General features: G+C 41.6%; 2 protein-coding genes across 4 annotated transcripts; both read left to right on the forward strand.

Annotated features, from left to right (window-relative positions):
* Positions 1-5323: 5323 nt before the first annotated feature.
* PTCRA (pre T cell antigen receptor alpha) lies at positions 5324-10799 on the forward strand. 3 transcript variants are annotated; one of them, XM_089529081.1, is made up of 5 exons: positions 5324-5459; positions 6767-6868; positions 7733-8053; positions 9185-9226; positions 10478-10799. In XM_089529081.1, exons 2-5 carry the CDS (start codon positions 6778-6780, stop codon positions 10612-10614), a joined length of 591 nt encoding a protein of 196 aa, XP_089385207.1. In that variant the 5' UTR covers positions 5324-5459; positions 6767-6777; the 3' UTR covers positions 10615-10799. The 3 variants fall into 3 exon arrangements, with proteins under 3 accessions (XP_089385207.1, XP_089385209.1, XP_089385208.1); XM_089529083.1 differs by lacking the exon at positions 5324-5459 and adding an exon at positions 5551-5621; XM_089529082.1 differs by lacking the exon at positions 5324-5459 and adding an exon at positions 5959-6275.
* Positions 10800-11561: 762 nt separating this feature from the next.
* CNPY3 (canopy FGF signaling regulator 3) lies at positions 11562-19968 on the forward strand. The gene is made up of 6 exons (XM_089528299.1): positions 11562-11732; positions 13556-13679; positions 15763-15859; positions 17354-17476; positions 18425-18542; positions 18970-19968. Exons 1-6 carry the CDS (start codon positions 11594-11596, stop codon positions 19209-19211), a joined length of 843 nt encoding a protein of 280 aa, XP_089384425.1. The 5' UTR covers positions 11562-11593; the 3' UTR covers positions 19212-19968.
* Positions 19969-24136: the final 4168 nt, after the last annotated feature.

Raw genomic sequence — 24136 nt, forward strand, 5'->3', positions numbered from 1 at the left:
AATACAAATTGTCTCTTGGATCTTGAATAGGGTTGACACTTTGACATGAAGGTTTGCAGCCAAATCATCTTAAAAGTAAGTCAGATCTTGGGCCTAAATTATCCATAGTCTATTAGTAATAATCATGCTTCACACAAGTTGCAGAGGGGCTCAGGAGCATGTTGTACACCATCACAGAATGTGAAAACCAAAGTTTAAGGCTCTTTTAGTGGAAAGCAAATGGCTGATTCTGGATGCAAAACATGTTGCTATCAGAAGCAGAAGGAGCAACTAATTTATTTTAAAATAAACAAGCCCACCCATTTATAAAAAAATTAGTACTAGAGTGAAACAGGGCAGTGGTTGCAAGTAAGGGATGAGATTAAACCAGGAGTGAGGGTGAGTGAGGTGGATGAAAGGTGAGGTGAGAGCATCTGCACATTTGTTAGGTGTAGCAAGCCTAGGCTTGTCCCTGCCAAGATGTGTCAAGAGTTATTAGTTGTTTATAGCACTGGGGGAATCTCCAAATTGTTGCTGGGGTGGGGGATGTCCAGAGGCTGGGTTTGGCTGGCCATGCGCACACACTCGCACCCTGCTCTATATGTTAGAGTCAGCTTGCCTGGATGTTGAGACTTGCTTTAGCACCTGTACAATAGGAAAGCTACAGGCTTGGGACAAGATATGGGAAAATGCAGCCCTCATCGTGCTGGGAGGCTCCTACCATTCTCTTAGAATTGGCTGTGCAATGTAGTCACTTGACTGCCTCATGATCAGGACCAGTCCTGCCCATTCAGACAAAAAGATGCATGGGATCGCTTGTCTACCACACTTTTGCCTTTACTGTATTAAAAAAACCCAGAATCCCCACCCATGGAGAAGCTTTAGTTGGAGATCCTGCACTAAGCAAGGGGTTGAACTCAATGGCCCATGAGGCCCCTTCCAGTTCTATGATTATGGGCCTTTTATAAGCAGTTGCTTCTTAACACATCAACAGCAGGTGCAGTTCCAAGAACTGAGTTTTCTGGTTAAACTGCAATACATCAGCTATTCAGGTGCATCCTTTACTCTGCTCAGTGTTAACTGAAGCCCAGATTTGTGGCTTACAAGTTGGCAGCAGCCAACAACTGCCTTGGCTGTAACATGCATGGTTTGTAAGTTTTCAGCACTCTTTTTCTATTCTGAATTCCAAGCTAACATTGCCTAAAACATGGCTGTAAGAGAGTGCCTCTCTCCATAAATTGGTTACAAGTTTTATGCTTTAGATATTAAAACATATTGGGTAAAGCTTTATGCTTCAGATATTAAAAGGTATTACGGTTATTCTGCATATAAAATGTTGCTTATTTTCTCTTTTAAAAGTTGCATTTAGACACTACTTGAGGAATTGAAGACTAAAATAGCATAATTAAGGCTATGTCTTTTAAAACATGGTATATAAAGCAAAACAAAAAAAAAACTTTCAAAATTTTAAAAACATTTTCCTGATCAGCAAGAATTTATTTTATAGGCAAGGTTACAGAGTACGATTGAAGGATCCAGATGTTGGATTTCCGCTGTCATAAGCCTCAGTCAGCATTGTCAATGGTTAAGGATAATGGGGGTTTCACTCCAAAAAATTCTAAAGGCCAGAGGTTTCCCAGCACTGAGATAAGTCTTGGCTATTTAAGAAACAGCAAAAAACAAATGATTATACATCCATTCTGTTATATTTATATATCGCTCTTCTATATAGGACCATACATAGTTTTTTCTCTTCCACCATTTAAGCCCTACTGTGTCCCTGGGAGGTGGATTAGTGTGTGAGGCAAATTCAGGGTCACCAAGTAAGGCTCATGAATAAGCAGGTATTTGAATTTGTTTCAACAGTAACCCACAAAACATACCTCAAAGTGCGGCCTGTTCGTTAGATGAAAAGCCCAATACCTTTCAGCCTGTGGGTGCTCTGAAGGCTTTCTTCAGGAGAGTCACTTGGAATCAAAAGTTCCAAAACAATTTACTGAGTAAATTAAAAACAAACCTGAAATTTTTCTATGTAAAATCCTTTTCTCCTAAAGTTGTTGAAAGAGGCCAAAATGATAGAAGCTGCTCTCAAGGGTTTGTATATGTCAAAACTGTACAAAGCACAGAAAAGATTCCCGTGTGACAGCAGGTGCCAAAATCCTCTGCAGGATAATCTCCCCTGATTTCTGTTTTAAATGTAAACTTCTAACCCTCGTGGCTACAAAGATAGACTTGGAAAGGTGTGGGAAGTATTTGCTGAAATTTCAAAAGGTTCAGTGCCCTTGCCTTTCCTATGACTACCTGAAACACAAAAAAACTACATAGGAGATAATGTACAAATGTGCATAATTAAATAAATTAAAATTTCTAGATGCACATTCTGAATTGCACATATGTAGAACTGTAACTTTTTTCTAAGCTTCACACATTAAGATTTTATTCAGTAGGGGCCCAAAGCATACTAGGACAGGACAGTTTAATTACAGCTTTATAGTATCAGCTCTCTCAATGCAATAATACCCTCTTGTCCACAAATGTTATGGTCATGCAAACCAGCAGAGTTTTAATATTAAGTTCACAAATCCCATTCTTCTTTCAGTAAATATCATTTATTTCTGCTGTGAAAGATGGGTGAAAAGACTTCCCAGTCATCACTATTTGTTCTCCCAAGGTTTGGGCTTTGGTGCCATTTGAGATGGTGTTGGACTCCTATTGGTTGCAGTGATGTTTAGCTTCTGGAGTCCAGGAATGTCCTGCCCAGTCTGGACCAGACGGAAGATCTCAGAAAAAGACATTGAAGTATCCAACACATGAGGCTGTCCGGGAGAGCTCTCCTGAGTCTCTTCCTTTATATCATCCCTAGTATTGGGAAGTGAGTTTGTTGTTGCAGACTCCATTCTTCAGGGGAAAGAAGAGGGGTGCACAGCACGAAACTGCAGTCTAATGGGCCACATTCACTTGGATACCTGAGCAAAATAGAGTGCCTCCGAAGCAAACCTGAAAGAAAAGTAAGAGCTGTTTTGAAGGACCACTTTCACTCCAAAGAAGCTGCCTGTATTCTGAGCTGATCCTTCAAAGTCCTACTTACTAGAAGTAGGTAGAAGTAGAAATCCCCCCCCAACACACACACAGTCCAGGTGCATCATTATGGAGTGCGGGGGATGCAGCCTAACTGCATTTACACATGGCTAAAGTGAAAATATGCTAATTTTTTAAAAATTAAACTTCGCCCCATAAGACGGGGTGACACCACTGTTCCCCAAACACCTGCCTTTTGGGAGAAAAGGGCTGTGAAGTTTGCTTGCGCCTCTTTAAAATGCAGGAGCTCAATGGAAGAGATGGTGTGAGTGGGAAGAGGCTCAGTGTGAGGAGAAAGGAGAGGCCTTGGGGTTTCTTTTCTTTTTTAATTACATTTATTTTTTAAACAAATCATTTAATTTTTAAAAATGTTCTTTTTTTAAAATTATCAAATTTTCACTTTAGCCACGTGTAAATGCAGTTAGGCTGTGCATATGATGTTGCAATTTAAAGGTATAATTTTAATTTTGCTAGTGAAGAGAGCCAGTGTGGTTTAATGGTTTGAGTGTTGGACTATGACTCTGGAGACCAGGGTTTGATACCCCACTCAGCCATGAAGCCCACTGGGCGGCCTTGGGCAAACCACATGCTCTCAGCCTCAGGGGAAGGCAATGACAAACCTCCTCTTCAGAGATGCCAGCCACAGATGCTGGCGAAATGTCAGGAATAAACTCTTACAGAACACGGCCACATTGCCCGAAAAACCCACAAAAAACTATAGATTCTACATCACCCACATCTCCTCCCTTATGAGGCAAGAGGCACTGCCACCACCATGTCCCTCCTCTCTTCTTCCTTCCCTGGTAAGTATGGAGATGGCAGAGTAGCTGGCTTGCAGTGGCCCTGAATGGTTGGTGGCCCATGGTTGGACCTTCCCTGGTGTAGCTTGTCTACAACCCTGCTACTTACAGTACATACTCATCCGAGAACAAGTAGGTTGGCGGTACAACAGAGAGGGTCTTTTCAGAAGCAGCCCTCTTGGTAAAGTCTGAGTTGACTTATCCATGGGTCAATGTAAGTACTGTATTTTAACTCATGTGTATGTGCAGATAGATAGATAGACAGACAGACAGACAGACAGAAAAGCAAGAGTTTAATTTGCTGTGGAAGCACTGACCTCCTTCTACTCTCTCATCCATCCAGCCTTTAGTATGACCACAAATAGTTATGCCTGCTGGAATTTTGTAACTTCTTTGGCATTGTTTTCTTTGGCTTCGTCCTATACATCCTTCATCAAATGCCCCTAAGTTTTACCCTTGACTTATCCACAGCTCATGTCAACCTCCATAATTTTGGCCCCAAAACCTGCCCTTGACTTATATTTGAGGTTGACTTATAGCTGAGTATATATGGGTAAGCCACCTTCTAGTGTAACTGACCTCCAGGAGAGCCTTAAAAATGCATCTCACGTCAGTGGCTTTCACCTAAATTGGTTTACTAGGGGCTGAAGGGAAATTAATTCAGCTGTTTTACCCTTTAAGGAGGAAAATTAACTGTAATTACGTTGAGATGGTCTTGAAGGACTTTAGTCATAAAATGAGAGAGTGGCTGCGGGGCAGGAGCATTTTAAGCACTTTATCAATTCCTTGTTGAAGAAACTTAAAGAAATAGGTAATAAGCTAAATAAATAAATAATAGTAGTTGAGGGAATAGTTCCAGAAATAGTTAATAAATTAAATAAATAATAGTTAAATAGATAAATAAAATAAAATAAATAATAGTTAAATAAATAGTTAATAAAATAAATAATACTTAAATAAATAGAAACAAAATAAATAAATAATGGTTAAATAAATAGCTCAATAAATAGATAATAAAATAAGAAATAGTTGAAAGTAAAGTTCAGGAAATAGATAATAAAATAAATAAATAATAGTTGAAAAAAGCATTCAGTACACAGGTGATAAAATAATTAAACAACAGTTGAATTAATCATTCAGTAAATGGGTAATCAAATAATTTATTAATAATTAAATATATAGTTCACTAAATAGTTAATAAAATAAATAAATAACAATTAAATAATAGTTGATAAATAAATAATAGTTAACTAATTTAATTAATAAATAACAGTTTAATATACAGTTAATAAAATAAATAAATAATAATTGAATAAATAGCTCAATAAATCTAAAATAAATAAATATTAAATAGCTCAATAAATAGACAACAAAATAAATAAATAATAGCTGAGGGAATAGTTCAATAAGGAAATGAGAGTTGAAATAACCAGAGGACGAGAATCTAGCTGAGCCGTTTAGCCTTCTTTGCCCGGGGAGAAACCCCAGGATCCCAGGGCAGCGTGGCAGTTAAAGCGGTGTCAAACGCAGCCTGAGCCAAAACAGATTCAGAGGGGTTCCTGTGCACCAATAAGGCTGTATTTCTGACATTCCTCCCAACCCGTGAGCATTCATTCACACGTGCACCCCACACGCGTGTCAGGGGGCAGCCTTACTCGAGTCAGAGGAGGAAACCCAGCTTCTCCAAGCCTTGATGACTTCCTGGCAGACACCATTCAGTCAGCAGGGGAGCCCAAGATGGACGGTTCCACTAGCAATCAGTTGGTAAACCTAAGACTGGCCTGTTCCTTCAGTGGTCCCCAAACTGTGCTCTTTAAGGGATTATGGACTTCAGCTCCCAGAATCCCAGACTATTGGCCAACATGGCTGAGGCTTCTGGGAGTTGAAGTCCAAAATTCCTTCAAGGGCACCCGTTTGGGGAGCACTGCTTTCAGTTTCACAACTCTGAACAATGTTAACCGTTAACGCTCCTGTGCCCTTGAAGAGATGTTGGACTTCAACTCCCAGAAGCCTCAGCCATGTTGGCCAATAGTCTGGGATTCTGGGAGCTGAAGTCCAAAATCCCTTCAAGGGCACAGTTTGGGAACCACTGGAGGAATAGGTCAAAAGATAGTCCAGGGCCCAAAACATACTGCAGAAATAATCCAGTTTGAGTCAGCTTTAACTGCCCTCTCTCAGTGCTAGGGAATCCTGGGAAACTGTAGTTTGTTGTGGAACCAGATGCTCTCCGACAGAGAAGGCTCAACATCTCACAAACCCACAAGCCCCTAGATGTAGAACTACAACACATGCACACCTACCTTGGTTCATACCCAAATACATCTTAAATGCAAAAGTGTCCCAGGACTCTGACATTATTGCGCCTGCTATGTTTGGCATTTACACAAGCCACAAAAAGTTATTTATTTATTTAAGCAGGTATTGAATATACTGTACAATAATCTCAGGCTGGCTTTTGTGGGGGCTGCATGCTTCTGGTTGTGCCTTTTAGCTTTTGTGGAGATTGTTATGTGGCTTTATACTGCTTTTATATTATTCTAACTGTTTTTTAATTGTTATTGTACTTTAAAAAGTTATCCATGAGTCTCTTCTGGGAGAAAGGCGGCATAAAAAAGAAATAAATAAATAAACTGATAACATCCAAGAAAGAAGAGCCTAAAACAGCACTAATTCAATAGCGCTACAATTTTGTGGCATGAATGGGTTCCAAGAAGTGAATATGTTTTTAACCTTGCTCACATCTCAGAAATTAGACTTGAATTTTAACCTTACCAAATTCAAGTGGCTGCTTACCAGAAAACAGCTGCGTAACCATCAATGATGGGAAAGTGAGGTCTGGGAGGAAGAGGGGTTGAAAGGTGGGTTTGTCGCACTGTCTACCATTAGCTTACATTTGGCGCATGTTGTAGCTCCTGGAAAGATGTCACAACAAGAGCCACTCCACAAGATTCAGTTGACCTGGAGGCCACTGGGGCACCTGTTGACCAGCATGGCATTCCAGCTTCTGACCTGTGAGTAAAATTTCCTCCTATTGTGAAGATCTGTGTAGAAAGATTGTTATCCAAGGAGATTTCCTTGAGCACTTTTGAGGTGTGTTTCTGGTTTTTCCTGTAGATTTTATTGGATGCTGTCGGGTTTTGTATCCTGGGTTAAAAGTGGCCTCTTCCAAGATATGGCTTTATTTTGGACATTTAAATCAAGTTCGGTAGCAATTGTATTATAGGTTATCCCAGCCATTTTAGACTGCATCTACACTGTAGAAATAATGCAGTTTAACACCACTTTATGTGTTGTGCTCCGTCTTTTGGAATCCTGGTATCACAGGATCTTTAGCCTTCTCTGCCAAAGAGTGCTGGTGACTCACAAAAGTACTGATTCCAGGATTCCATAGGATGGAGCCAGTTAAAGTGGTGTCAAACTGCATTATTTCTACAGTGTAGATGCACCCTTGGTTGGCTTCCTCCACTCTGTGGTTTAAGTCCTCTAATTGCTTTCCTATGCACTTATATGATATTTGCACTGAACTACATCTGATCACCCTTACTCTATAACCAAGAATGGAGCATGTGTAGATCTACAGATGTTGTTGATCTAAAATTTGCATCAGCCTAACCACCATGGCCATTGATGGGAGCTGTAGTCAAAACATCTAGAACACAAATGGTTTCCCATTCCTGTTCTAGATCAAAAAGTTACAAAGCTAAAAGAAAGCAGTATGAGGATTTTTCCCTAGAGAAGAGAGCATAGGATCTCAGTTAATGTTATCTGTATATTAAAAACCAACACCCCTCCCTCCAAAGCTGTAGTTTTGTGTTTGCATGAGCTTTGCGCTTTGTATATACAATTTCCTCATAAATTACTTCTTCTGGTAACAGGTGGCTGCTCTTTGGGCTTAATTCCAACATTGTCACCGCCCAAGAATGTGATAATAAATGGTGAAAAGAAGACACTAGTAGCCTGCCTGGTGAAAGACCTCTCAGAAGATGCTTTGGGGGCTGTTTGGTTTTCCAATGGAAATGGGAGCATGCTGGCATCTTCCGTCCATGGGATTTCCAGGGAAGAAGATGGCACTTTCAGTGCAGTCTCTCAGATTTCCGTCAGCACTCAAGATTTTGAATCATGGGATGCTATTGTTTGCTACGTCGCACAAAACCAAACTTCACAGATATGGAACACCACCTCGCTTCAGACATCTGGTATTTATCAAAGGGGAAAAGCAAATATTACATGATTTTTAAAGTCAGGCCTTTAGGAGATAATTTATAATATTTAATTATAATAATTGAATTAATAGAAATATTTGGTCTCCTGCATCTTATATGCTGGGTGGGAACCAGCGTGGCATAGTGGTTTGTTTTTTGTTTGTTTGTTTTTATTTATACCAAACAACAACAATAACAATATGTTGTGACAAAATAACTCATCAGGGTCTCTTTCTTGGTAGCCTAGGAGCTATCCATTTGGAAGCATGATGTGCAGATAGATCTGGGCCTCATTCTCACTACGTTTTAAACTGGTTTGCAAATCGGTTTGAAACAGTTTAAATGACCCTGGTTTGCACTTGAACCAAATTGCTGAAGGGATTCAGAGAGGGTAGGGCATGCACTAGACCCGTTTATCCCACATCTTTTTGATGCTGATTTTTTCTGCGTCTTTTTGGATAAATTGATTCCACGTGTGAACCAGATGTGGATCGGAATCAGTTCAAAGAATCTATTTGAAGAATTGAATTCACAAATCAATTCAGTGTCAGTGTGAATGAGATGCGGATTAGAATCGATTTACTATGGCATGATAAGAGGTCACCGGCTGGGGAAGCAGAAATTAACAATCTGTGTTCGCCCACCCCTTCGACCCTCGTGATTGCAGTGATGGACAGAGGGAAAAAATCCAGCTGAAAACGCTTCAAATTGAAGAGATTCATTTTCCAGTGTGAACTACAAGTGGGTTATTTTGAGAAACTCCTGCCAGAAACAGTATAAATTGAATTGATTCATTTGTCAATGTGAACCACAAGTGGCTATTTTATTGTATTTTACAGCAAGAAAATGAAATCAGGGCAATTGTAGTGTGAACCAAGCACTGCTGTTGAACCGATCCATCGATTCGGATTACAATTTGTAAGTGGGAATGAGGCCCTGCTCTCATACAAGGAGAAAAACTGGAATATCAGCTAACAAATTTCAGGCACTTCAAATTAGTCTCTATTAACCTGGATACATAATGTGGAGTGCAATAAAACAAAGACTTGCAAAAGAACAGGAGTGTTATACGTTTTATCCCTCTAATGTCTTATTTAATTTTGTTTGTTTGTTTTGTTTTAACAGAAAGCAATATGGGCGAGTTGTGCCTAGATGAAAACCAAGAAGGTAAGAACATTCACATTTCCTTCCTTCCAGGGTGTTGCTACTATAAATAGGGGGAGAACTGATACAACAGCTCCCGCCAAAACCACCCTGAGTGTACATGGACTGCAGTTCCTGGGTTTTACATATAAATTATAAGCAGTGTTACCAGTGTTATACAAGCAGCGTTGTGTAGTGGTTTGACCACTGGACTAGGGCTGCCTCTGCACTGCAGAAATAATCCAGTTTGATTATTCTTAACGGTTAGCCCTATTTAAATATTTCAAGGGATGGCATGTTGTTTTCTGCTGCTCCACAGACTAGAACACAGAGCAATGGATGCAAACTACAGCAAAAGAGATTCCACCTCAACATTAGGAAGAACTTCCTGACATGTGAAGTTGAAGCCTTTCACGGCCAGCATCCATCGTTGTTGTTTTTTGGGGGGGGGTTGGGCTATGAGGCTGGGAGACATTTATCATTCTCTGTCAGACAGCTCTGGTGCCACAATAAACTATAAGTTTCCAGAATTCCATAGCACTGAGCCATAGCAGTTAAAGTGGTGACAAACTGGATTATTTCTGTGTGGATGTAGCCTAGGACACTTGGAGACCAGGATTCAAATCCCAGCTCGACCATGGAAACCCACTGGGTGACCTTGGGCAAGTCACACTCTCTCAGCCTCAGAGGATGGCAATGGCAAAGCCTCTCTGAAGAAAAATGCCAAGAAAGCCCTCTTATAGGGTCACCTTAGGGTCACCGTAAGCTGAAAACAAATTGAAAGCTTACAACAACAACAGCAGTGTTACATTCTTTAATGTTGTTTCTCTATGGGTGAAGTGTAACGATGTCTTGGATGCAGATGGTATCAAGATGCTATAAAAGTTCAGACCTTATGGAAGTGTAACCTGCCTTACCTGCCGTATACTGTAATGTAACGAATGTATGATGCCTTACCATGCAATGTAATGTAATATCCTGAGACTGCAATATTTAAGAATGCTGATGTTAACTGCAACTGTCTGGGTTTTATCACTGGTCATGAGTTGGATGCTCACATGGCCAGAAGGTGATAAAATGTACCCTTTTCCCAGACAGATGGCAAAGGACCCTCAATCCCTCAGTCTAAAAACATAGGGAGCCACTGCTGTTTCAGATGGCTATAGCAATTGTAATTACGAGCACCTGCATTTCAGAATTGACCACTACGCACTGGATATTTACCTCTATGGTTTTCATTTCCAAAATACTCTTATTTTATTTTCTGTTTTGTAGCCTTGGACCAGGCGTTGTCGCTTGGAGTTCTGCATAACCGCACACAAGTGGTGCTTCTTCTGGCCATCAGAATTTTACTGTTCAAGATTATTCTGTTTGATGTGTTGATGTCCTGCTGCATCCTTTACAAGAAGTAAGCCTAACCTCAACATGCAAGATATTGTTGTTGTTGTTTTTAATAAAAGTAATTTTATTGTAGAAGATCAAGCACAACAATATACATGAATTAAATAAGAACAAACTGGTCAATTCCACCAACAAACAACAATACAACAAAACAAATTGTAGAAGCTGTGTTTCAAATGCCAAAATAAAAGTTATGATGAGGAAAAATTAAAATCTTGCTGTCTCAGAGTATGATTGCTTTATGAAACCTCATGTATCATGTCCAGCCTCAGAGGAAGGCAATGGCAAACCCTCTCTGAACAAATCTTGCCAAGAAGCCAGGTTCGCCTTAAGCTCGTCCTACGTTGGAAACGACACGAAGGTCCACAACAACAACAAATGTGTAATATAGCTGTAAATTGTTGTTGTTGCTGTGTGTCTTACAGTTGTTTCCCACTTATGGCGACCCTATCATGGGGTTTCCTTGGCAAGATTCTTCAGAGGAGGTTTGCAATTGCCTTCCCCTGAGGCTGAGAGAGTGTGACTTGCCCAAAGTCATTGCTTTCAGGTTTTATTTGGCCATGTCCTCCATTTTGTTAATTGACTACAACTCCCATGATCCCCATCCAAGGTGATGGGACTACAAGCCCCACCCACTGAGCCAGAGGTAATATAGACCTCCATCCGGGACTTTCCGAAGTGCCTTTTGCCGCGAATGGATAAAAGGGGGGGGGGTCACTCGATGCCTGTTCGAACGTTGACAAGCACCAATCGCGTCATCAGCGCTCCCATTGGCTGAGACGGGGAGACGAGCGTTCTTTCCGCGCTCCTCATTGGAGAATCGGGATCGCGCCTGTGCGCTTCTGATTGGCTGGAACTACACCTCCTCCTCGCCGATTGGCTCGAGCGCGACACGCTCTGGGCTGCCATTGGCGGACGCCTCCGGTTGTTATAGTTACGCGGCCAGAGGCAGGAAGAGCCCGGAAGTGGAAGTGGGTCGGTGGGCTGTGTATGTGTGTGGAGGTCCTGATGGCTTCCGGGGAGCAGTTAGTGGCGCTCGTGGCGGTCCTTCTGGCGGCCCCGGTCCCTGGCCTGGCGGGGGCGGTGGCCGAGGACGGCGAGTGGGTCAAGCTGCCCAGCAAGTGCGAAGGTGAGTCGCTCAGGTGCATCCACACTGGGGAAATATCACGGTTTGGAGCCGCTTTAACTCTTTGTCTGGCTCTTTGCTCCGCTCTGGGCCCACAACAAACTCCAACTCCCAGAATTCCATAGTCTCCTTCCTTGGAGGTGTTTAAGCAGAGGCTGGATGGCCATCTGTCGGGGATGCTTTGAGTGAGAGTTCCTGCATGGCAGAATGGGGCTGGACTGGATCAGGGCCCTTAGGATCTCTAGTGGTCAGAGCAAAGAAAAAGATGGAATGAGTTTCTGAGTGTTAACGAAAGGAACGAGGACATATTGATTTGTGCCTGAGTGCATATTTGTGTATTTATAGCTACCTACATAGCAAAACGTTCTCTGATGGAATGAACTGTGGGGTTAATGTCCCCGAATGGAGATCCTTTGAGAGAAGAGGGGAGCTTATAATCATAGAATCCTAGAGTTGGAAGAGACCCCAAGGGACATCCAGTCCAGCCCCATTCTGCCATGCAGGAACTCTCCATCAAAGCATCCCTGATTGATGGCCATCCAGCCTCTACTTAAAGATCTCCAAGGAGGGAGACTCCACCATTCTCCGAGGGAGAGTATTCCACTGTCGAACAGCCCTTACTGTCAGGAAGTTCCTCCTAATGTTGAGCTGGAATCTCTTTTCCTGTGGCTTGCATCCATTGTTCTGGGTCCTGTTCTCTGGAGCAGCAGAAAACAAGCTTGCTCCCTCCTCAATATGACATCCCTTCAAATATTTAAACAGGGCTATCATATCACCTCTTAACCTTCTCTTCTCCAGGCTAAACATCCCCAGCTCCCTGAGTCATTCTTCATAGGGCAAGGGTTCCAGACCCTTCACCATTTTAGACGCTCTCCTTTGGACACGCTTGTTTCTCAATGTCCTTTTTGAATTGAGGTGCCCAGAACTGGACACTGTATTCCAGGTGGGGCCTGACCAAAGCAGAATATAGTAGCACTATTACTTCTCTTGATCTAGACACTATACTTTTATTGATGCAGCTTAAAATTGCATTGGCCTTTTTAGCTGCTGCATCACACTGTTCACTCATGTTCAACTTGTGCTCTACCTGGGACTCTCAGATCACTTTCACACGTAGTTTCATTCATCCAGGTGTCCCCCATAATCCTATATCTGTGCATTTCATTTTTCTGCCCTTAATGCAGTACCTTACATTTCTCCCTGTTGAATTTCATTTTGTTAGCTTTGGCCCAGCTTTCTAGTCAGTTCAGGTCATTTTGAATTTTGATCCTGTCCTCTGAGGTATTAGCTGCTACTCCTAATTTGGTGTCATCTGCAAATTTGATAAGTATGCCCCCAATTTTGTCCTCCAAGTGTGATGTTATATTGAAAGGGTAAGTGGGAAAAGGCTCTGAAAAACATACTTTGTCATAAAATGGAACTGCGAAACTAAGTAAAAGAGGAAGCAGTAGTTGCGACGGAGGTTTATTGAAGTGAAACCTGCTTTTGTTCAAAGCCTAAGAACACTTTTACTGGAACACATAAAGGCTGTGGCATTCTGGGAGTTTGGGTCCAAAAAAACCTTAACTTCAAAGGTTTGGTTTTGTTCACTTTGGCCTGAATCAACTCTAGGCCTTTTCCAGAGATGTCACTGCAGCGATTTGTGAGCTTTTAATGTTTGTTTTAGTCAGTCGCTACTTCAACACCTTTATTATCTCCAAAGACATGCCAGCATTTGGTACACTAGAGCTTACGTTTTAACATGAAATTTCAGTATACCTACCTTCCAATCAACAATGAATATTTATCAATACATTCTAACTGTTCTGCATCTTATCTGTCTCCAGTGTGCAAGTATGTGGCTTTGGAGCTGAAGTCCTCCTTTGATGAGACTGGCAAGACCAAGGAGGTGATTGACACAAAATATGGCTTTTTGGATGGCAAGGCATCCAAAATCAAGTACACAAAATCGTAAGTGACTAAGAGCTATTGGCAAACTAACTAGTCAGTTAGGCTAATGACCAGGAATTCTGGAAGCTGAAGTCCAAAACATCTGGAGGACCAAAGTGTGGGAAACACTGGTCTAGTGGATGTATATGGACCCAATTCTTGGATGAGTCTAGTGGATGTATATGGACCCAACTAAATGGCGGCTGGTGGTGGAGGCTCCACTGTCCCTCTGATTTTTCCATCTGAATTTCAGCCTGATTCTATCTAGATCACCTGTTTCAACAGCAACAGCATCTTCCTCCACCTCTCCATCTTAAAGACATCCAAATATCATATTCCTTCTGCTGAGTTAGTACAGGTCCTGATTTGGCAAAATCAAATATTTAGGCAAAATAACAGTGAAATCTGACTGAAGTTTACATTCCTTATTCTCGTGGAGACTGGAGGAACTAAAATACCTAGTTAAGTAGTTTGGGTACTATGCTTAGATGTGCTCAGCTTTCTTTGGAGTGTGCTTAGGGTTTTTAGTCCTCATTGGTATATTTGGCAGATTCTTTCATGGTACATGTGGATAATAAAGCTCTGTAAACATGGTTCTGCACACTACCACCCCAAAGAAGGCAGTTTGTAAGCACTATCGTGTGCTGCCTTGATCATTTAGTGTCCAAAAGCTGATGTTTATGCTTTTATGATTCTATGTTGACTTCCCAGATCTTCAGTGAGTCATTCCATACCTGGGAAGTTGGTCTCAGCTCTTTTTTCGGCCGGGGGAAGTGCATCCACAGGCATGTCTCACATTCCCCTGGTCACAAAGCGCACAAACAGACAGGCCAAAATAAAGCTGCTTCAGGTCACTTTGGAGGTATGCTGTTTAAATGACACATGCATCTTAACAGGCCCGAAGCCATGCCAAAGCTATGCTCCAGTCCTTAGGACTGGAGTGTGGCTTTGACACGGCTTCCAGCCTCTTAGAATGCATGCATCATTTAAATAGCATACCACCAAAGTGACCCGAAGCAGCTTTATTTTGGCCTGTCTGTTTAGGCCCTAAATGGTCAAGGTAGCATGCTCCAGTGAAACCGTCAAATCACTGGTTTGCTATGTGACAAAATCCAGTTCAAGCCATTGCTGCCACATCAAAAGTAAGGCTGAAGGTAGATGTGACCCATTTCTGATGCATAGTTTACATAGGCTGCTGCCGCACTGCAGAATTAATGCAGTTTGCACTGCTTTTACTATCATGCTGCCATTCTGTGGAATCTTGGGATTTATAGTTTGTTGTGGAACCAAAGCTCATTGACAAAGAAGGCTAAATATCTCACAAAATTACAAATCCCAGATTTCCATTGAGACATGGCAGTTACTGTGGTGTCACACTGCATTAATTCATAGTTGCAGTCAAATGATTAAGACTATTTATTTATTTCTTATTTATTTTATTTCTATGCCGATCTTCTCCCAAAAAGGGACCTAAGGTGGCTTCTGTGGAAACAAGAATTTTGAAAGGTCACTTTAAAAATAAATGCAGTTTCAAATCTACTTAGCAAAAAGGTAAAACGTTTATGACCTGTAAGGCAAAATCTCATAGCACTGGTGAAGAGGAATCTTGCTAGCAGCAGATAGGGCAAGACAATCCCTATGTACCCATTCTGCCACACAGTTAAATTTTATCGCTGACAAACATAGTTTCCAGACAATATTTAGGTAAAGGTAGTCCTTTGACAGGAAGGTCTAGTTGCAACTGACTGTAGCGGGCAGTGCTCATCTCCATTTCTAAGCCAAAGAGCCAGCATTGTCCGAGGACTGCTTTGGTGGTCATGTGGCCAGCATTATTACACCGAATGCTGTTACCTTCCCACTGAGAAATGCATGCTTTTGAATTGCTAGGTTGGTAGAAGCTGGGACTAGTGACAGGATCTCACCCCATCATGCAGCACCCGGGCCTCAAACTGCAAACCTGCCAATCTTGCAATCAACAGAATCAGCATCTTAACCACTTGAGCCACTGCATCCAAGGCAATATTTACTAGTTGTGTTATCAGATACTCTTGCAGAGGTTTTTTTTTAAATTCCTCACCATCTTTTTGTTTTTTCCTGTCTCTAGGGACATTCGTCTAATTGAGGTGACAGAAAACATCTGCAAAAGGCTTTTAGAATATAACCTGCACAAAGAGAGATCGGGGAGCAACAGATTTGCAAAGGTGGGATTCTTCTGTTACTAGAATGGGTTAAGTTCTGGATTTGTGTGCTAACAGATAGGAAACATTGTACACCTGCAGGAGAATTTGCTTTGTTAAAGAAGTATTGTTCTCTGGCTGCTGGATCTTGTTCATCCTTATGATTGCTTAGAGCAGTGGTTCCCAACCTGTGGGTTGGGACCCCTTTGGGGGTCGAATGACCCTTTTACAGGGGTCGCCAAAGACCATCAGAAAACGCATATTTCCATTGTTAGCAATGAAAATAATTGTATGGTTAGGGGTCACCACAACATGAGGAACTGTATTAAAGGGTCGCAGCATTGAGAAGGTTGGGGACCACTGGCTTAGAGGAAGTCATTGCATGGGATGGATGGGCTAGATTAGCCACAGCAGTAAGAAAAATTCCACTGAAAGATACTCCACAGAGAAGGAGTGGCAATATTAAATTTAGGCTCTAAAATCATTTCCAGTGTCCTCTTTTTGCATTGCAAGGTACATTTAGGTTCATTAATTAGTGGAAACTACCATTATAGAACAGTGTTATATAATGGTTAGAGCAGTGTTTCTCAATCTCAAGGTCTAAATTTTAGTGGACTGCAATTTCCAGAACCTTGACTAAGCTGGGTAGGGCTTTTGGGAGTTGAAAGGCTTTTAGGAATGATTGGTAGGACTTTTGATAGTGTGATGTCTCTTTGGTTTATATTTTTAGTCTTTTATTTTATTTGTTATAAATAGTTTTAAATCTATGGGTAGTTTAATTACATTTTAATATTTTATATGTTTAATTTATGTCTTTGTGAGTGTTTTAACTGTATTTGTTTTAATTTTTGTAAGTCACCTTGAGTCTAAGTGCTGAGGAAAAGCAGGATATGTATGAGATGATGATGATGATGATGATAAAAAAGTGAGGAGGAAGAGAACCATATATAGCACCTTGAGCAAGATAGGCAAGTTATAAGTGATACAAATAAACAGACAAATGATTTTATAGTTCTCAGAGGAAGCAAAAGACCAGTCTCCTTACTAAGACAGGATAATCTATATAGTTATTTAAAAGGTAATTAAATGGGATTGTTGTATATGCTATAAACAAAAATAAGCAAGGTGCAACACCCCAAAGACCTACACAGCAGATGGGGGTTTCATGCAATCCTCTTTATGGTGGGCAGGGCACAAATGTAAAAGTTGCCTGCCACTTTGACTATTCATACTTGCAAATGTGGCATTTGGTTTTAACCTGATTATAGAGCAAAACTATCCAGCATTGAATTTAGTGAAATGTGACTTGTTCCCTAGGTTCTTTACAGTCCTATATATCTACCTGTACAAAGGATGGCGATCTGTCAGTCTTTGTTAGAAAGTGTTGCGAACCCCTCTTTCCAAGACACCACAGTACACAGACGTTTTGGAATACTCAAAGCTTGTTTTTCATTTATTGTGGTCTGGTCTTTCTAAATACTGTATAGCCCTTAATTGAAGTAATTCTCATCACTTTAGGGCATGTCTGAAACATTTGAAACTCTTCATAATTTGGTGCACAAAGGAGTCAAAGTAGTGATGGACATCCCTTATGAGCTGTGGAATGAAACCTCAGCAGAAGTGGCTGATCTTAAGAAACAGGTATATGGCACTTGGATTACCTTCATGGCTCTAGCATTGGAAGCAAGGGTGGGGAACAAAATGTGAACATGTGAGCCACCTTGGGTCACAATGATGGGAAAAACAAAGAATATAAATAAATAGGAAAGGCATTCCAGTTTTTTATAATGAGGGGAAACCTGTATAAAGGCTGAGAATTGATCAGGTCATGGAGAGGTGGTCATGGTAATCTGAGTTGGCCCCCAGATTGAGGTTCTAGGAGGGCCAGATTTGGCCCTAGGGGCCTTAGGTTTTCCACCCCATTCTAGAGTTCCCCTTTTAAACAGGAAGCTGATAGGTAAAATTGTATGTCTACGGCCAAAATAACTGGCCTGTTGGCCAAATCCCAACTTCTTTGTAGGTAGTAAAGCCTACAGGCAAGGTTACTTTTCTCTTTATTCCCATTATAGTACAGTGCCAGGAGTCTTGGGCTTTTGCTGATAGTTATTTATAACTGTAATAGTTATTTATAACTGTAGTGAAATTTGTGGAAAATTCAGAAGGGAATCATTAGCTCCTCCTGCTGACAGAATGGCTTCCCTCAGCCATTAGGACAGGATGTTCCATCTTCCCCCTGTAATCCTCCTCCTCCTCCTTCTTCTTCTTCTTCTTCTTCTTCTTCTTTATTTATATAGCACTGTAGATTTACACAGTGCTGTACATACAAATAATAAAATTGATAAAAATTAAATTTGAAAAATCATCTGAAGGATTGGGGAGGGCAAGCTGCAAGCAGAGGAAAGTTAGGACTTCTTCCATGTCATTGAGTTTCTCTTAGAGAAACTTACCATAACTGTATGTTTAGAAATGCCACAAACTGCTGTGGTGGAAATACTGCAGGAATACGCAATCTTTAGATTTTCCTTTTAGTTTGTCTCTTTCTTTGAAACAGGATATTTATGTTTGTTTCTGTTTCTGTCATTTTGCTAGTGTGAGGTAATGGTGGAGGAATACGAAGATGTGATTGAAGACTGGTACAGGAACCATCAGGAGGAAGATATTTCCCAGTTTCTTTGTGCAAATCATGTATTGAAAGGAAAGGATACAAGTGAGTTTCATAATGTAAAGAATAGATTTTCTCTTTCTCTCAGAATACTGGAACCCATTGGGATCATGGTGGGAGATTCAGGTCAGATAAAAATAAATACTCACAAAATACAGTCACACTGCAGAATTCACTGCTATAAGATTCAGAGATGACTGCCAAGTTGAAGAGCCTTAAAAGAGGATAATATAAATTCCTAAACATTTGGCCCATTGCTGGGGAGCTGAAGCTGTTGCATTCATGTCCTACTAGTTCAGTTCCCAGATAGAACTGTTTGTTCACTTTGGAAACATGGAACTGGAATAAATAGGCTCTTTGCCTTTTCCTAATCCAGCAAGGTGGTTTTTCTGTTGTTATGTCTGACAAGTGGACTCTTGCCAGTATCTCATTGTTCTTACCCACCCACCCACCCACCCGTTTCATTTTATAGGCTGTCTGACAGAGAAATGGACTGGCAAGAAAGGAGACTTGGCAAATTCAGGGAAGAAGAAGGCTAAGAAAAAGGAAAGCAAGGGCAAAAAGTCAAGCAAAAGTAAAAAGAGCCAAAAGGATGAAGTGGAGCAAGAGAAGGAGACGATGAAGCCAAGTGCCAGCGAAGGACCTAACCGAGCAGAGGAGGAAGAGGTTGTTCAAAAGACAGCCCCACTGTTACACAGCACTGATGAATTGTAGGTTCTTGAAGATCACACTCTGCCCATGCTTACCTTGCCAGTTTGTATTTGGGCCAGAGAACTATGCTTGTGCCCCTTGGATATTCACGATGGAGTTTCTCACTTCCTTGATGGATAGTGCAAGTCTGTCCTTGAAGGACATCTCTTATGATCACTTGAACTTGAGTTATCCAGTGTTAATTGTACCTCATTGCAGGTGCAGGGTATATGGAACCCAGGTAGCCTTTGTCATCCTTGAGAGAACAGTCAGGCAGAAAGAGAGAATGTGAAGGGCTGGCTATCTAGCCAGATGTCTAACCTTCAGAAGCTGAGCCTACTGTCTGTGCTGATTTCTCCCCACTACCTTCTGTGGGTTTGACCTGCCAAAAACAACTAGAGGGAGAGGCAAAGAGGGAAGTATAAGACTGTAAGAACAATCATGTGGCAACTATTTTCAGCCCATAGTTACAAGACATGGCTGTAGCCAAGATAATCAGCCAAGCAGGTTCTAACTTGGTATATTCTCCAAGTAAATTCCTTGGAAAATGGGCCCAATTCACCCCTTCATTTGAGTTTGTTGGGAGAGAAGTGGAGGTTCTACCAGTGGAATTAAGGATGCTGTGCTTTTGTTGCGACACTTTTTAAAAAGGTTCTCTTCTTGGGTCAGGCGGATATTTGCTGATGTCTTTGATGTTCTCTTCCCCTTCCTGCATTTGCTTTCTGTTGCTGCAGTGAACCTGCTTCCTAAAAGACTGTAAATAAATTTGATGTTTTTTGCATACTTTGTGCTTCATCTCCTTGCTGCTCTGGCTCTCTGTCCCTGTGCAGCAATACTTCCAATGCTGTCTTTGGTGTTTGGTTGATTCACTCTTGTTTAATGCTGTTTTTTCAAAGGTTCTTACTTCCAGTTTTAATCAGACCTTGGGGAAAAATAGGGGCCACTGGGAATGTTAGCCCTCCCAAAAGTAATTTACCCATGTTCTAGCTTTATTGAAAGAGGATTCTCAGGATGTAACCGCATTAGACACTTATGTCACTTAACAGCTGCCATAGCTATATTCTATAGAATCCTGGGATGTGTAATGTAGTCAGTGAGGTACTTAGTATTCTTTTGCTGGGGAGCTGCTCCAGTGCTATAGTTCAGAAAAGTGTACTAAAGCTCTCTGGCAGATAATTCTAAGTACCACAACAAACTAAAAGTGCCAGGCTTTCTTGGGATAGAGCCATGGCAGTTCAAATAGAATGAGATATAATTATTTAGTGTGGATATTATTATATTTATTTGTAACCTACTCTTTTCCCAGAACTGGGACTCAGAGCGGCTCAGTGGATATGTTCTGAGAGTAAGCTATGTTTAACCTCTCCAATTACAGAATGATCATATTGGTGCCATGTTCAGAACCCAAATGGTGTGTTTATTCCATTTGTGGGTTACTGTGCCAGTAGTAGGGCTGTAGGACCTTTGGTTTTGGCATTCCAGCTTCTGCTCAACATGGCCAATGGTTAGGTGTGAAAACATCTGGAAGGCAAACAGTTCCCTAGTCCTTGCTGAAGTTTGTCCCTTTGAATGATCACTTCAAGGATAGATAACATTTTGAAGCTTGAAGCAAAAGGCTTGATATGCTTACTGGTCTTGGCTTGCCTTTGAAGCTGACCCAACAAAGAGGTGACATGTTTTGGCATTTCTTTAACTTGTACTTATTTTCCAGAGCTTGAAACAAAAAGCTTGCATTGCCCTTCTACAAGAACAGCTCTGTACCTTATTAGAACCAAGCAGTATTAAAGTAGAACTTGATGTGTTTAAGATGGACTGAGCTTGCCCTATGCGTTGTAAACAGCTTGTGTTTGTACCTCAGGTTTGAGCTAGTGGGCAGAATTAACATTTGAACTGGGTAACTTCACAGAACTAATCTAGATGGAGGAATTTCCATCTGACAAGGGCTAGAAGTGAATGAGAAAATGGTGTGAGGTCTCCTGATCAGTTGCTTTTAGTTAAGATATTTTTGGGGTGGAATGCTCCAATAAAATGGCAGTTTCAATGTGAGTGAAATACTGTATATAAATATATACTAATGTATAAGACTAGAAATTTAGGTTAAAAAATTACCCCCCCCCAAAAAAAAAAACAGTCGACTTATCCGCGAGTCAATGTAAGTACTGTATTTTAACTCTCATACATGCATACATACATACATGGTGAAAGGCAAGAGTTTAATTTGCCCTAGAAGCACTGATCTCCCCCCCCGCCAACTCTCTCTCATCCATCCAGCCTTTAGTATGAGCACAAATAGTTATGCCTACTGGAAGTTTGTAAATTTTTTGGCATTCTTTTCCTTTTGCTTCATCCATTACATCCTTCATTATATGCCCCCAAGTTTAATCCTCAACTTACCCCCCGGGTCATATCAACATCCATAATTTTAGTCCCCAAAACGTGCCCTCGACTTATATATGAAGTCGACTTATAGTCGAGTATATACAGTATGTTACTCTGTTGGCAGCTGATGTGATCTAAAACCACTCTCCTGTTACTTAGGAACAGCACAAAAATTGTTTTATTTGAGTTGGTAGCTTAAATAGCTACTTGTTCCTCAGAAAGCTTTGTAGAACTAAAGGGGAAATGTGGACCCTGTAAAGCTCTGAGGGTATCTGCTGTGCTTTCCAGAGGAAGAGTAAGCAAAGGGACCAGCAGGTGGCTCTCGTGGTGTCTTGGAGCTTTGAAAAAGGCAATCCATTTTAGTCATGTCTGTTTTCCTTCAGCCTTTTAAAGAGCAGGCCCTGCCACTAGATGGGGGTGTTCCCACTTAACTTTTAAATCGCTATATAATACACCGATTGTATTAAAACCGATGTAAAATACCACGCTATTTACCCCGCTTTCCGAAACGGGTTATTTTTCGTTCCCATTCATCCCTATAAACCGGTTTTAATGTTACTGATCGTTCCCATTTAAGAAATAGATCAATGTATTTAGAAGCCGAATTTGCATATAAACCGGTTTTGTGGCTGTCAATCAATCTTCGTCATTGATGACGTAGTATTAACCCGGGTTAACATAACCCGATGTATGTTCGATCTTCGTTCCCATTTATCCAACCGTTATCTTTTTTTTTTTTTTTGCGCTTTTTTTTTAATGGACCAATAAGGCAGCGCTTAAGTTGTGAAACGTCATGAGCGCTTCTGCCTTTAAAAGTCTGGCCCCCCCCCCGCACAGTTCACTCTCCCTCTTGTGCTAGTGCTTCCTAGCCATGGACCCTCGAGGCGACCTACAACATATTTTTACCATGATTAGCAGTGATGCCTTGGGTCTCAGGAGAGAAGGAGAAGTTTGCAAGGGAGGTTTCTGCTTCACTCCTTGCTTCCCCAAACCGAAGGCAGTGATGGGATTTATATTCCCATCACTTCTCAGGATGGAAGGAGGGAAGGAGAAGTTTGCAAGGGAGGTTTCTGTTTCACTCCCTGTCAGGGGAAGCCAGGAATCAACCTCCCTACAATCCCCCATGGCAGGAGAGTCAAGAAGGGCATGGAGGAGGATGTCAGCCGGCAGCCATTGGTGCTGCAGGATTACATGCTCCAGTCCAGCCTGTCATGAAGAACGCAGATAAGGAGAGAGACCCAATCCACTCCCAACCAGTGCAGGAAAACAAACCCTCAAACCCCCAGAAAAAGCCAAAGCCTCTCAGAGAATTGCTTCAAGAGTTGCGAAACACCATCTGGAAGCAGCTTCGTACACTAGGATTTAGCAGACAGGAGTTAGACAGAAAGCCCAATGCACAAGAACAGAAATGCCCCCCTTTTCCCTGGGGAAAAGAACCCAAGCCTTGGAAACCTTTCCAACCAGCCATGCATCCTTCCCAGCCCTGAAATGACAGAAGAGGTCCAAACTGGGATGGTACTGGACGATGCAGCCACTGGAAAGGACCAAGAGACAGGTCACACTGTCTCAGCTCTTATCAGTCCTCACCACCAGGCAAACGAAGCTCTCCCTATAAAATCAGTTCAGGATTGGCCTGAACTGCCAGTTGTGAATTTGTCTGATTCTGTTCTGTTTTGTGGCAGGTAGTTTAAAAGAGCCCTCCTCCTTGGAAAGGAGATAGCTCAGAAGTCTTACTTTGTTCCAAGTCCTGTTGACACATTTTGTGACAGAGTTGTGGATTGGCTTTTGCTTGTAGTTTTATAGTTTTCTTCCTTTGTCCCAAATCTGAGAATAGTGGTGCTATTTTAGAAGGGACAACACATAGTTTGGTTTCTTTAGGGTGCACAAACCCTGTAGACAAAGAAACTTTAGCATTTCTTTAAGTTAGCATCTGTACTTAGTGGTACTTAGAAGGAAACTACGTCTTGTTTCTCTTTCACTGGCTGGTCAGCCCTGAATTCCTTTGTAGCACAGCAAGTCCTGAGGCTGGGCAAGGCAGATCTTAACCCTTGGAATGCCAGCTGAGTGGAGCTAACATAGTTAGGGAATTACAGGTCCCATCATCCCTTTGTGATAGTTTGCTGGCTGCAGGCTTTCAACAGCCCAACCTGTACGAAGGCAGCGATGGGATTTATATTCCCATCACTTCTCAGGAGCGAAGAAGGGAAGGAGAAGTTTGCAAGGGAGGTTTTTGTTTCACTCCTTCCCCAAACCGAAGGCAGTGATGGGATTTATATTCCCACCACTTCTCAGGAGGGAAGAAGGGAAGGAGAAGTTTGCAAGGGAGGTTTTTGTTTCACTCCTTCCCCAAACCGAAGGCAGTGTTGGGATTTATATTCCCATCACTTCTCAGGAGGGAAGAAGGGAAGGAGAAGTTTGCAAGGGAGGTTTCTGTTTCACTCCTTGTTCCCCAAACCGAAGGCAGTGATGGGATTTATATTTCCATTTATATTTCCCTCTGGATTTAATATTCCCAGAAGTTTGCAAGGGTTTTCCAAGTATTTGTGTAAAGCTGGTATTTCTATGTGCAT

Source organism: Sceloporus occidentalis, unplaced genomic scaffold (assembly GCF_023333645.1).
Source record: "Sceloporus occidentalis isolate IW3139 unplaced genomic scaffold, rSceOcc1.0.p SCAF_6, whole genome shotgun sequence".
Lineage (NCBI taxonomy): Eukaryota > Metazoa > Chordata > Lepidosauria > Squamata > Phrynosomatidae > Sceloporus > Sceloporus occidentalis.